Source organism: Ambystoma mexicanum, chromosome 1q, assembly GCF_040938575.1.
Source record: "Ambystoma mexicanum isolate Mex_15411 chromosome 1q, UKY_AmexF1_1, whole genome shotgun sequence".
Lineage (NCBI taxonomy): Eukaryota > Metazoa > Chordata > Amphibia > Caudata > Ambystomatidae > Ambystoma > Ambystoma mexicanum.
The window spans coordinates 1,247,536,338-1,247,550,679 of record NC_090922.1 but is presented as its reverse complement, the minus strand read 5'-3'; the positions used below and the strand labels follow the sequence as shown (position 1 = coordinate 1,247,550,679).

The 14,342-nt window shown below is 38.3% G+C and overlaps 1 protein-coding gene across 3 annotated transcripts in view; it reads left to right on the top strand.

Annotated features, from left to right (window-relative positions):
- The window catches only part of NFIA (nuclear factor I A), a 1,239,884-nt gene extending 1,230,357 nt beyond the window's left edge, over positions 1–9,527 (top strand). For all 3 annotated transcript variants that reach the window (XR_011290794.1, XM_069642058.1, XM_069642053.1), the window contains one exon: positions 200–9,527. Coding sequence is in view for 2 of the 3 variants with exons in the window: in XM_069642058.1 (XP_069498159.1) it covers positions 200–217 (18 nt within the window). In the remaining variant the exon portion in view is untranslated. The remainder of the gene's footprint in view (positions 1–199) is intronic.
- Positions 9,528–14,342: the final 4,815 nt, after the last annotated feature.

Here is a 14,342-nt window from a genome sequence, read left to right as displayed (position 1 = left end):
GGCTTGCAATATATTCCTTATGTTTCCATTGCTAATGCAGGTAAAAATAGTAAATATTTGAATCTATGAAGTTGGATGTTTAGTGTACAGTTGGTATAGTAGTGATTTGTTAAAAGAGAATATAATTTCTTTGCTGTTTGCAGAAATATCTAAATGGCATGTTCTGCATCAATTTAACCTACTTCTTTTTTTTCCTTAGTCCTGGTACCTTGGATAAAGGTCTTCACTTTACATCATCCAGCAGACAGACCACTTCACTCCTTCCCCTTCCCAACTTGGCAAAATGGAAGCTGCCGCCGCAGTAGCAATACAGAGCAGTTGCTTCACATCAACGGAAGGAGAGCTGAACAGATATCAAGAATCGTATAATCGGCAATTTATAACATATAAATCATGTTATGTTGAATGGAAAAAGGCCCCAATACTTAGTTCCCTTTGTTTTTAAAGCGTTTTATACCTTAAGGTTTGTTAAAATTGGTCAAACCAAGCACACTTCATTGTTTGTTGAAGTGTCTCATTGGTAGAGGGAAAACATAACTTTTCTCAAGGATTAGGTTTGTTTTTGCCGTATTTTGCCTACATTAGCGTGATACTTCTTGGGAAGCCTAAATTGCATGTACATCTGTAACCATAATTAGCAATTGAATTTTGCAATGAAATTCTCCTGTAATACATTGCATGCAAATTGCAGCCCTTTAGTTTTTTTGTCACTTGTAGAATATTTAGATGTGCGGCCTTTAAAAATATTAGAATGCCAACTTGTTTTTCCATTCAATTTGTTGACCTGGAAAACAGTCAAATAACTAATCAAGAAAAATGTTTGAAATGCTGCACTTATACAAAACATTTTTGTCAACAATTTTCAACAATAACACAAACGCACAGAAATGGGGAAGATGGTCTGTATTCACAGAAACTGACAGGAATCAATCGGAACAATCACATTTTAGATTGAGTAAAGTGCAATTTCATTGGATATCTAAATATCTTTGTAAGATAGAGATTGTTGAAAATTCTATTTTTATTTTTCAAGTCTTTCCACCCCAGGACTCTAAATTATTGGGGTACTAAACAGCCTTGCAATAGAAAGGGGAGCTATTTTTGCTTTTTATGTTAAACTTGTAGCCCTTTAAAACTGAAGGAAAATGTTTTAAAAAAAATAAAACGAAAAAGAAAATCTTCGAACCTACTGGTGCTTTTACCACATTCTGTTACTACATAAAATGCTAAATTATAGTTTTGTTTTTGAAGTACATAATTAAAATTATAACATCATATCTGTTCATTTTATAAGCTAAGAGTCACTTTTCAGTGACTATGCCAACTCTGGAAAAATTGTTCCACCCACCCCCCAATCAAAATACTATTCAGTTTATGAATCCCATCCGAGTTTACAGGTCCAGAAACTGAACATCGTTGACCAAGAATAGTTGGGCTAATGGACAACATGCACATTTATATGGAAAAAAAAGTGTCTATGTAGCAGCAAATGCCACATCCAACAAAGGACACTAGCTAAATGTAATTTAAAAAGTGTGCTTGGACCCTGTCATGTAAAAATAGAATAAAAGTGATTTTTCTATCAGACAGCGAAGCACCCCTTTGCTTCGCATGCAACTTTAAGAAGTTTCCTATACTATATCTATATATATATATGTTCTGGTTGGTAAGACCAGCTAAACACAAAAGTATCTGCATGTTCTAGTGTTAGTAACTAATTTCTATATAGTCAATGTAGGATAGAGTAGAGTGCATTAAGACACAATATTGTAATCCTATTCCAGGCACTTGCCTTTAAACTATGTTTGACCAGCCCTCTAAAAGGGTTTCTACTACTGTCCGATACAATCAATATATTAAAACCGTGATAAGACACTTTGCTACTCATCTTTTTCCTGAAATAATGTATTTCCTTTCCTTAATTTGCACGAAATGAAAATTCCATATCAATGTGCCTTGCCCTGGATAGCGATTATTTGTGGAATTGTTGCACATGTTCCTACATATATATGGAAAGGGACGTTTCCCTTGTCAAGCATTTGGAGACACTTTTTGTAAATGTGACTTTTACATCAGCCATTGTAAGCTTCGACATCTAGGATTACTTAGTACATTCGTTGTTTCACAGGTAGGGTAGCTTCCGTTGTATTGTATAGTCTGTGCTATTACACACGCTGTAGATTTTAGGATATCAGTGTTTTTGGATGTTGCTGCATTTTAAATTTAATTTTTGAGTCTTCCTTGGTTTTCCCTGATATATGAAAATATGCAATACTTGCTTAAATCATGTAGAAAAGCTTAGCGGTTATAAATGTCTTTTTTTTATTTGACCAAAGTTGGTGCTGCATTTGACGCAGTGTGTTTTAGATGTTTCTCATTGTACTTTTGTGTTTTTTGAATGCACGTGCAGGAAGGGCTCTTCTCTGAGAAGCTGTCCAAACGTGAAGCACTAAGCCGGATCCTGCTTTGAGCAATTTTATTTTACAAGTTTCCTTTCACAAGCAAGCCTTAAAACCGCCCTTTTCTTCGACTTCCACACCCCATTTTTATTATCAGTGCAAATCAATCCACATTCAACGAGGAAAAAAAAAGAATGCCCATTTTTATATGCACGTTTTTAAACTACCAAGTTCTGAAAATTGTTTACTGGTTCTCTCTATTTAAGAAAAAAAAAATGTTTGGGGTTTTCATGTGTCCGATACGTGGTTGAGTAGTTGTTTGGCTCAAATTGTATTGTGTGATTGTTAGTGTATGGTGTAACTTTCTGTAGCCAGCATCCTTTGCCTTCCTTATAGCACTTAGCTGGGCATTACTTTGACATATGTGCACTAAAAATAGCAGCTTTCAGTGCTTCACAGTGAAGGGAATAAAAGCCTAGACAAACATTTTGTCAGAACCTTGAAACGCGCCAAGGTTTTACCAGTAAATTGGTTGTATATACAGTAAAACTACACCCTTTTTTAAACACAGCAAACTAAGCAATAGTTTGGGCAGTTAGTTGTATTTAGTCAGTGTGTTGTAGTCATGGCTGCAAAAAGAAAGACTGAACTGCCCACTCCGCGGATATGTAATTTGTATGTTGTATAGTTTTATTGAGTACACTGATTTATTCTACCCTATTTCATAATGCAAGACTTTTGTAATGTTGTTTAAATGAGGAAACATTTCTGTCAAATTAGCTTAGCAGATTTTCTGATCGTTTATTATATGGCAGCGTTCATAAAATGGCTTATATTTTTCTTCTTTTGGGAACTGGATTTAAGTTCTAAACTTTCTTGTTTCCCTTTTTTGTATGTATTTAAATGCCGTTATTTTTCTTCTCTCAATAGTATAGAATATTCCTATACTTGAGAAGTATAGGATACCGAAGCACCATTGTAAATGGACAATACAGGTATGCTGTATTTCTGAAGGTATTTTGCCACGTTCAGTTGTACAAAGCTAAGTTAAAGAATCCTGGACAGAGTTGCTGAAAAATGTTTTAAAGGCTTTAAAACATTGGATAGGCTTTCAAGGATGGTAACCAGCGTGGTTGGGAAGTTTTTGACACACTAAGTATACGTAAGTCAGTCGTACAAAACACATCTTTATTTAATTCCTCAGACTAAAACAGCCCACAGTTATGTTACACCACTGTTTCATCAGGTGTGCAGTGTATAGTAAGACAAGGTACTTCAATTAAGTCAATGACCTTTTTAGCTCTGTATGAAATCTAAGTCGATCAGCCAATACATCAAAATAATTGCTTACATTCTCAGCCTTCAATTTGTTGAGAATGGCAGTACATTTGTGTTCATGTTTTCCCCATGCCTGCTAAAGATTATTTTCCTTCTATCTGCCTACTGGTTGTTTTTCCAGTTTGATAACTTTGCCTTAATAATCAAAATGTTATTTGGCCAACTTAGTCATCATTCCATTAGCGTTCAGGGTTGTCCAAATCCAGGCCTTGAGGGCCGGAAACCTGATGGGTTTTCCGGATATCCCTTATTAAAGTTCATGAACAAAAATGTACATACATTTAGAATCATTGTATGCAAATTTATCTCATGAATATTAGTGAAGGTTATCCTGAAAATCGGACATGGAACTGGCCCTCGAGGCCTGGAGTTGGACAACCCTGACTTAGATGTTTTCATTGCAAAACAATAATTTTGCAGCATGGTGTGAGAAAGTGGTGAAAAGTATAATGGTCTTTAATCCAACCGCTCACTCATCAAGAAAAAGGACCCAGAGGTAATTATAATTTGTTAAGGAGTGCGTCATAAAAAGAGGTAAAAGATTTCTAAAAAAAAGAATCTAGGCAGAAATTCTTTGTACATTTTAGAATAGTCAATAATTATTTATCTCAATACTCGTGTGGTAAATTTGTAGATATTGCAAAAGTAGTAAATATGGCAGTTTGGTAGATACTTTGCGCCCTACACCAGAAATTGAAGAATTGAGGAGGCGATTATAGTGTTCCTCCTAGCAAACTCTTGCTCCACTAGAAATACACACAATTGGACCATTATGTATGCTAACATTGCATCGTTCCTTGGTGTAATCCTGTTCACAATTGTTGATTTTAATCCATTCACTCAGTTGATTAATACATCTGTGGCATAAATCTTTGCAGCCACCAGGTTTTATACTGGGCATTGCCAACTAGATTAGACTAACGCCTGCCACATAAAACAGTATAAAACTATACGGCTATGACAGCGCTACGTAGAAGACCGTATCATCCCTATATCTTTTATTAAGCAGTTTAAAAAAGTTAAACAATTGGAGCTGATGCACTCATCGGAGGGATATAAGCATGGATGGCAATTAGCGAAGACCGCTTCTCATTGCAGACCCTACTGATTCCTTATATTCGGAGGAAGAGCACATCTATTTTGAATCCTTCCACACAGCATTCAGTTACTGTAAATGTGAAAAGTAAAAAAACTGGGCCAATTACTCAATTTAAATCTTCCTCTAGAATCTGAGTATACAATGCGCTTTAATGGACCATGCACGCAAAAGCCAATCAAAGTCGTACTGTACCACAGATTCCTACCATCGTCTTATTTCTATATTGAAGCACTTTGTCTTCCTACACTGCACCACCAGGTGAGAGCGATTTAGGCGTTATCTAGTTCTTCATAATAATCCAAAACAGGTTACAGGTAGGCAGGTTTAATACACTTAATTGTAATTTCTCCTTCGTTTGATGTTGAGGGTTCAAACCATGCAAACCTTTCCTAACCCACAGTATTCACTCGTCCCACAGGAATATGCAAACTCCCTTTCTTTGACTTCCTTTTCGTTATACGTTTTCCACTTTATAAGTAACAGTGTTATAAGATATTTACTGTAGAAAAACAAAATAGGTTTCCTTGTGGTGGTTTCTTTAAAAGAATGTCAGGTAATATTGTACTTTGCATTGTGTCTTTGGAAATACCTTTTTTAGAGATTTGTTAGAAGACCTCAATAGAAAAGAAACATGTCAAACACAAATGAAACCAAGATGTAATGAGAGCTTCAATGGCACCTTAAAGAATCTCTTGGAGTATTTTGGAGGAAGGTCTCATGGGGTGAGCATCGCCCCTCTTGCAAAAATTCTATTGACACAGGCTAATAATGGTAACTTGGTCTTGAAGCAGGCATGTGCGTTTCTGCTTAGCAGCAATCAAAACATGCCACATTAAACAAGTAGTATCATGCATCATTTTATTTTCTAAGTAATCACGAGTGGAACCTTGAAAAATTGAATTGGACCATATGTAAAAATATAAATAGGTCCGCAAAATTAGCCCTCAAATTTACTCTTGTGGGTGCTGGAGTAACCTATCTTAGAATTGATCTCTGCGACTGCCACCATTTCACATGCTATTAAGATTAGGCTTGTGACTGGAGGCCTGACATTGTTCATCTGAGGTTCCATCCTGTCTAGCTGTAAGCACAGGACAACATTGGGGGACATTTTAGAACGGGTGGTGTGGGGAATGGAGGTGCCAAAAACAAGGAGTAATTCTTCTACTCCCGCATTTCCTACTCCGGCACATTTATGAGTGCACGCAAGTTTGGAGACCAGACATGGAGCAGAGCTTATGTCTCCACTATGCTTTCCCTATCTTCCGAGAGCACTTTGTTGTATGCCTGCCTGAGATTGTCATTCATAGGTATAACCAATGTATTCCCATGGTATCCTCCTGAAATTAGCTCCTACTAAACCGCAGATGCAAACCTTTGCAATCCATTTGTAAGCACAGTCTGCAGCATCAGTTTCAGGCATCATTTACTTTTTTCTTTTACGAGAGTTCATGGGATTGCACCTGGTTTTACTCTTCAGTTTTGCACTAGGTCATAAACATATTTAAAATTACGTGCAGCTGACATTGGTGATCAGGTGCATGCCATTTGCATTTTTTTTTAAATAAAAATGACTCATTGAATCACTGCACTATGCCATAGAAAATGTAAATAGAAATAGTAAACAGTGAACGATAGACTGTGAATGTTATTTCATTTTCAATTCTCTCATATATTGTCTTGTGCAGTGATACAATGTGTCCCTGGGTTTACTTTCAGACAGAAAGTAGCCCAAGCAAACGAATGTAATTCTTCTGGTGGTTGATCAAATCCTGCTACTTTGTAACAGTTGCTGCTGAGAGTAGCAAACAGTCTCTTTAAAAGGTCTCTGCACAGGAATCAATTATAATTCTCATTTTGGGGGCTAACCTGCCTATTTCTGTATAGTCCATTGCAATTCTCCAAAGTGCCACTGTTTTGAAAGCATTGAAGCAATCCTCAAAGTGATGCATGGTACCCACCTTTTAAGTCTGAGGTTGTGCGATGGCCTTGTTATTGACCTATTTATTGCCTCTTTGTTTTACACTTGGGACACAATTGAAAAAATGTATAACAATTAACATTAAAGCTGCTCCACTTCACTTCTGTGTATAGAAAACGTTGTTGCCAATGCTCACATCAGTCGAACGTGTCATGAATTACAATGAATAACATGGTGCTATTGCAGGCTGACAAAATTATAATAATGTGAAGACTTTGGCTCAATTCACCCTGCTTACCAACAGTGTAAACGCATAGCAGTGTTTATCTGCATGTCAACTATGCACTAATCTATTTGACAAAAAAATGAAATGATCAAACTTTATTATCTTCCTTCGGTTTACTTCCATTCTTGCCTTTTAGGTCTTTTTTACAATGCCAACTTTAGGACAGAACAATACTATAAGAAAACCAGCATAATACCTGATATATAAAAATGTAGTGCCTGTGAAATCTCTATTATATCGCTCTTCTGAAGGAAGACTTTTTTACACCGGTAGCCTTCGCTGTCTGTCAGAACCATCTGTTATAGCTAATGTAAAATAACAGTACAATATTAATGCATGTGATTCCGTAAAGTGTAGCGAGCTGTATGAATATTACTCACTTTTATGTTATTCTTTTTTTCTTACTTGGCTTTTGTCAAATAGGTTTAAAGATATTTCACTCAGAACACATCCTTTCTTTCTGTATTTTGGGTGTTTTCAGCATTTTGGAATTATACATTTACTTCAATTCAGTATTACTCATATTTTTATTTTATTTTTTCACAAAGGGTAAGCATGTTTTTCACCATCAGATATTGGTGTGTAGTCGGCCGTTGCTAAATACATTTCTCAATGAGAGTATCTATAGAGAGGACACATTCGGTATCGGTCACAGAAAGCATTCTGTTGATACAAGTTATTTCAAGATGAACAAATGAACGGAATCCTTTGTAGACATGACTTCACACCAGAAGACCTTGTAGTTCTAATACTCCACATATTTTGAGAAAGTGTCTTGAAGTTTACTTCTGTTTCTTCAAAACAGAAACACTTTACAAACTCTGAAGACTGACCCAGAAAAGGATACGTGATATTCACACAGGTACAATGCACCCATTGCAGTGGTCTGGTTGCAAAGCCACCTGGAATGCACAATGGTGTATGAAACGATCATGGCATGTGCCTCACAGTTCAATACATATAGTCAATGCAAGTCTCCAAAACATGAGACGGAGGCAGATGCGATAGGAATGACAGTGTTACACCTCATTCTTTTTCAACCCAAGGCCCATTCACTAGACATCTCATACCCCTTTGCACTTACCTAATTCCGTAGCAAGTACCTGGTGAGACTCAAGGCCTCATTTTGAGTTTGGCGGTATTAGCTATGCTTTATACAAGCTTACTGTATCCCCTTTTTTGGCATACCAGAGTACACCATTGGGGATTGGTGGAATTACTGCATGTAGTAATCATTACCACAATTGTAAGTACAGGTGTGATCGGCACATACAAGCTGGACATGGCATTTTTCTCATATATGGGTGCTGAAACTCATTGTGTAGAGTTGTTAAACATTATTGCAAAATGCTGCCCGTCTTATGAGGCCCGTAGTGTCAATCACATCTCTGAGAGTTTGAAATGGCTAATCTTACAATATTGCAGGGGTCGCAAACAGAATTGGACAAAGTCCCCAACACCTAACGATATCCAAAACTACCTCTGCAGCATAATTATCTAGACACAACAGGGACTATCTTAACGTGCCTAAAGGCATGTTAACCCACTCCACACAATGTGCACAGGTTCTGCATGTTAACAACCAACCAGCAGCTTAGTATGTGGCATTAATATTCAGTGGGTTTTATATCTAAATAAGGCCCTGAGCCATATGTGTTTGCACCACATGGTCACCAAGCCAGTCCAAGGATATTCGGCCTTAAAATACATGTTATCATAGTTTACAAGACTGATTTTTTTTCCATATGCACACGAGTGCAAAATATGCAATTGCCATGTGAACACTTCATCTATTTTTAGTTGTGTGATGTATTTTGTTTTTTGCCAGTGCACATTTTTACCAGTTATGCAAACCATTTTTTAGTTTTTGAAGAAGGGATCTTTTGGTAAAAATAAGAGTCGAAAAGTTATTAATATTGTGTGAGTGTATTGTGGCATGAGGTGCATATGCAGATCTAAAAAAACAGTATGATTTGGCTAATGTCACAAATCTGAATCAGAATTTGTACAAGTGAGATGTTTTCACCAAATATGTGTTCCTGATTTGTTTTTGTTTTTTTTAATTCAGGAATGTAACTAAATTATACACTAACAAAATGCTGATACTGAATTCATATAAACACAACATGTTTGCGTGATACAGGAAGTGAAAAAGAGCTGGAGAAGCCTCTGTAACTGCCTGTGTTTATAACATGTATTTTTGTGAGCCAGGCTTTGTGCCTCTAGTTCATTTGTAATGACTCGTGGTTACCATTTCATTTTTCATGTGTTCTGTAAAAAAACATGTCATTGGTTGAGACTCACTGTGGGCATCCATTCTTATTCAACTACATCTCAGCAGATTTTTACGCTGGTGTGGATTAGTTTAATTTGTGTATTCAACCATTAGTGCTACCACCTTCTCACATTACAATACAATTACTGGAAGCAAGTACTGCATTTCCTATGCAACAAAAAAGGAAAATAAAAAATTGCTATTGCTAACACACTGTATTGCGTGCTTATTGTGATATCGCTGATAGGCGCATTCCTTGGTTTACTGCATATTGTCATGTCTGCTATTGTGTGCTGGACTTCTCTGAGAGATAATACAGGTAAGTGAGAATGTTTTTGAAATTCATAGTTCACAATCCTCACCAGGTCTTTTCCCTTCCAACTAACATAAAGCTAATGTAATTATGGAGCCTACAAAGTGCACGAGATGTATTAGATATGTTAGTCGGACACAAATCCACAGGTCGTAGTAATATTGTAACTTTTACACACTATGAATGTGTACATGAACCATCAACCAACTTGGTAACGCTGTGCAACCAGTGACCTTGTTCCATTAGTGGAGAATCTGACACCATTTACATGTGTCACCCTCTTTACAGATTTACTGTAGGAGCAGTAGTTTCACTGTCACCTGCTGTATGAATAGAGCTGTGTTGAACAGTTTACAAGCCAAGGCAAGATATTCAGCATGACCCCAGGTGAACGCACATCTATTGGATTTCACATATTTTAGCAAACGTAGAGCGATACATGACCCTATATGAATTAATGGGGTTTGGCACAGTTTACTTGAAAACGTGTGTAACGCACACAACCTTTTCATTTGCTTTTGACACTGAGTGACGTAAACACGAGTCAGAGCGGCAAATGACACATGCAAGATGTGTGTAAAACCAGTTCGCCCTGTTGCAGTTACGATAAATTCCCTTCCATGCAAACTACACAGTGAAGAACATGAATTGCAAAAGGTTTGATTTATATCCTTGTTTTGATCTGTTCTCCTCGTACTGTAAAAAAAAACACAACTTTGTGTGTAAAACTAATATGAATGCATGCACCATTTGTACACTAATGACATTGGGAAATGTTACAAGTAAGTCGGTGTGATAAAAATGGTAGAGTGACAGTAATTTCATTACCGCCACTTTAATGCCAAATTACTGCACCTCCGCACTAGGGGTTTGGTGGTAAAAATCCCCATGGAGTCCTATGGACTCAAATAATGGGAATTTACACAGTTTTACCACCTCTCGTTGTGCATGCCACTGGACCGAGAGAGATTAATGGTAATCTGGGTTTGTGGTATTTCCATGGATTTACCGCCGAATTGCAGACAAACTCATGATGAGGCCCATTATATGCTTTTTACATTTTGTTTTTGAAACAAAGAACACCCAGATTCATAGCTATTTGTGAAACACAATCGCCCTCATTTTAAATGGCGTACAGTGGTGAATCCGGATGTAAAAGAAAGGTATAATGTTTATATGCCATCACTTAACTTGGTCTCCTTTTTTCAAGCAGTGCTGAGGTGGAGGACGGGCAGGGATCAGAGATAACATCCTTGTAGTACATTCCCCCTCCGTCTAGTTAGAGCCATTTGTTGTGTGCCTGCATGAGATTTTCATGCAGGCGTACAACAAATGGATTTCTATGGAATTTACCTTGGTTTTGCACCTGGTCAAGAATCAAGTGGATTTCATGTGGATCAACTCATAAACGTCCCCTGCAAAGCATATTTGCAGACAGTGTTTACTTTTTCACAAGACCGGGGGAAGATGACACCAAAAAATCACGTTCACCTCACTTTTACGCTTTCCTTTCTCTCACCCCCCCTCACCACCTTGTGAAGGTTTGCATTCCATGCATGGGACGCAACAGCACGCAAGTGCAAACGTTGATGTTATCAAATATGAGCGGCTAAATGTGTTATTTTGAGAAGGCTCGCTGCATTCTGTGTCTTCAGAATAATGTGTTTAAACCTGTGTTTACATTCTCTGACAGCACGCATCCTTGGGACATTGTAACATGAAAGTTACTTAAATACTGTCCATTTTACACAATCATTGTTGGCCCTAATTTTGGTAATCTTCCATGCTGCAAATCTGACGGCATCTAAGCAAAAAGGGTTAAGTCAAAGGAGTATTATGAAACGGATACTGATTGGCTGCAGGTTATGATGAGCAGGGCATCTTGAAGCCTTAGCTGAAGTTGTGTGTAAACAATTTTATGAAAGCCTATGTTATTCTCAGATGCTCAAAGGTTCAAGCTAAGGACGGCTTTTTGAGATGAGATGATTAAAGCCTGCAGTGGGAAGGCATTGTTCCTGGAAGGTGTTACCAAAATGGTGGACATTTTGAACATGACCATTTCTGCAAAATCCCATGTTATGACACAGAGACCTTAGCACAAAGGGCGGCTGATAAAAATAAGCAGAGCTTTTATATATCGCGATTTATGCACAGTTATCAGTCCCTAAGCGCAGGACCGGTTCTTCATACCTGTGACACAGTGTGTTGCTTTGCTTTCAAGATAAGTGCGTCGCCCCTGGGCTATCCTGTGGGCTAACTGGTGATCAAAAGAAAACCATCCACCCACCAGGTTTGGCTCACAAGGAAATAAGGGTGTTTCAGATGGGCTGATGTGTTAGTCTATACACTACATAGTTAGCTGCACAGGACAGCAGAAAGAGACACAACACTGACAAACGCAGAGAAAGATAGAGGCCACGTCGCTGATATTGCATCTGGGGCAGAGCTGCAAGGCCTAGCTGATTTATAAAGCTGGGCTACCTGGGTAAGAGAAAGCAAACATCTAATTTAATGTTAAGCCATTAGAGAGCAGATCTGCCTATGGCCGTAAAATAAGACCTGGGGGCAGAACTAACTTGCAAGGCTAAACTGCTTTGATGAAAAGAAGCAAACATATTCCAAATGCCGTCACCATGCAACAGCAAGTGTACTCATGGGCCTAAAACTTGGCATTTTGCCATTTTTTTCAAATTCTAGTATAATGCTGTGTCTATTGGAATAATTCTGTGCCTAAAATAAGCAAATTTTATAAACTTTTGAAGCCGCTTTTTCTTTTCCACGGATTGCAGATACAAGAAACCATGATTGATATTTGTCAGGTAGCCTTTCAACTTTTCCCATGCTGGTGACTGAGGTTAGTGGGATGCTGAGTTTGTTTCCACACAGTACCTTAATTACCCGCCTCTGCTGCCTGTCGCTTTTCTTGGGCCCAGATAAGTGTATCCATCAAGGCACGGAAGAGAAGAATTCTTGAGGGGAATTTAAAATACCTGACCAGCACTTAAGTTGCTTTTGCAATGTTTTAGGTAACTACCCTAGTAGCCACAAACATTTGACAGATTTCTTTTTTTACGCATTTCCATGGGTTTCACGGAGGGTGGTATGTATTACCTCACCTGTTCCCCTGCTCGCCGCTCCTGAAAGCACTATTGGGAGTTTAATTTTAAGTGACACTGTGCCTCAATGAGTACACAGATTGTTGTTTGGTTGTAGGTAGCTTTAATAATGCCAGAAGTGAATAGGATACGAGAATGCCAGGACTCTATTCTACTTCTTATTGCTCATGCGTGGAAATGCCTATTGCTTCACTAAACTAGTTTAATGCTCCTGTATCTCACAAGAGAGTAAATATTCATAAGTGCTAAACAAAGAGAAACTTCCTAATGTGTTTCCATTTATGGGCACACAATACTCTACATTACGTGTTTAAATAAATGTGTTTAGTGATTAAAAATGTTTAGGGAACAATGGTAATGGGAATGGTTTCCCAGATACTGTAGCGATAGACCCATGACAAAGTTGCTGTCCAATAGTAAAGCCTGTCAGGTGCTCAGGAAAGTGGTTTCTTTGCACTAAGTGCGGGCGCCAACTCTCTCCAGAGCCTTGCCCGGGTGCATCACTATTGTCTGGACCAAAACCTGGTACAGACCCAAGAGGTCATTTTGACCGCGTCCAGGGTGGAGTTTGGGCACTGGCTTGCGTGGTATGAAGAAAATCATGACAACCTGCTGACACACGTTCCGGTTATCTGCTTCGCAGCAGGAGCACGTCTGTCATGCACATCCAGTCACCTTCGGTAATGTCCCTCAGGCATATTACCGCCTAACTGCGAGTATGGCAACAGTGATGTTAGTCTGTTTTTTGGAGTCTATAGATTTTGGCAGATTAACTGTGAGCAGTAATTATGCTGTGACGAATTCTCCAATATTTGGAGATAGAGTGGAGGAGTTGAGGAGAGGAGGAGTTACCTCCAGCAATATGCCTCTTCACTTCGCATCCAAAGTCATAGATTGCCGTTGTGGAAAATAATGGCCAGCAATGGAATTACTGCCAAGAATGTTTCTCACCACCAAACTCGTAATGAGGGCCCATCAGCTCTCCCACCTAGCATATTATCAGTAGGGAGGTACAATACTCTTCCACCCCATTTTAATCACAAAAGACACATCATTCTGAAAGTCGATGATTTGGAGCAAAGGGCTCAGGCCCTTTACAGAGATTCTGATTGGTTCCCGCACACGGCAGAAAGAAATCCAGGGCGAGGGGTGCATATAGTGAAAGTCTGTAGAAAAGAGAATCCACCCAGGTTTGGTTGGCTTTCACTACATCCATGCTCTGTGAATGTGGTCTGGATAAATTAACTAATCCTACTCCGATCAGAATTACATGGTCCTGATGACATGCAAATCCCATGCTGGAACTCCTATGTCAGAAATAACATGCAGAAAGAAGGAGAAACGCCCACATAAGTTTCCCCTATATCCCCACCAATCAAAACAAGAATTTAGTTCTATAGCTTCCTGAATCCTGCAATGAAATCGTGCCCAAATTATTTGTTCATTTAGAATCTACCAAATGTGATCGGTTGAGTGAAATGAGCCAAACAGCAAAGACAACATTTAGGATTACTTGAGATGGACTTTATGTAAAATTGCAGACTGATACCACTAATGAATCTGATACTGATGTAATCGTTCTTCTCAAGCGGAAA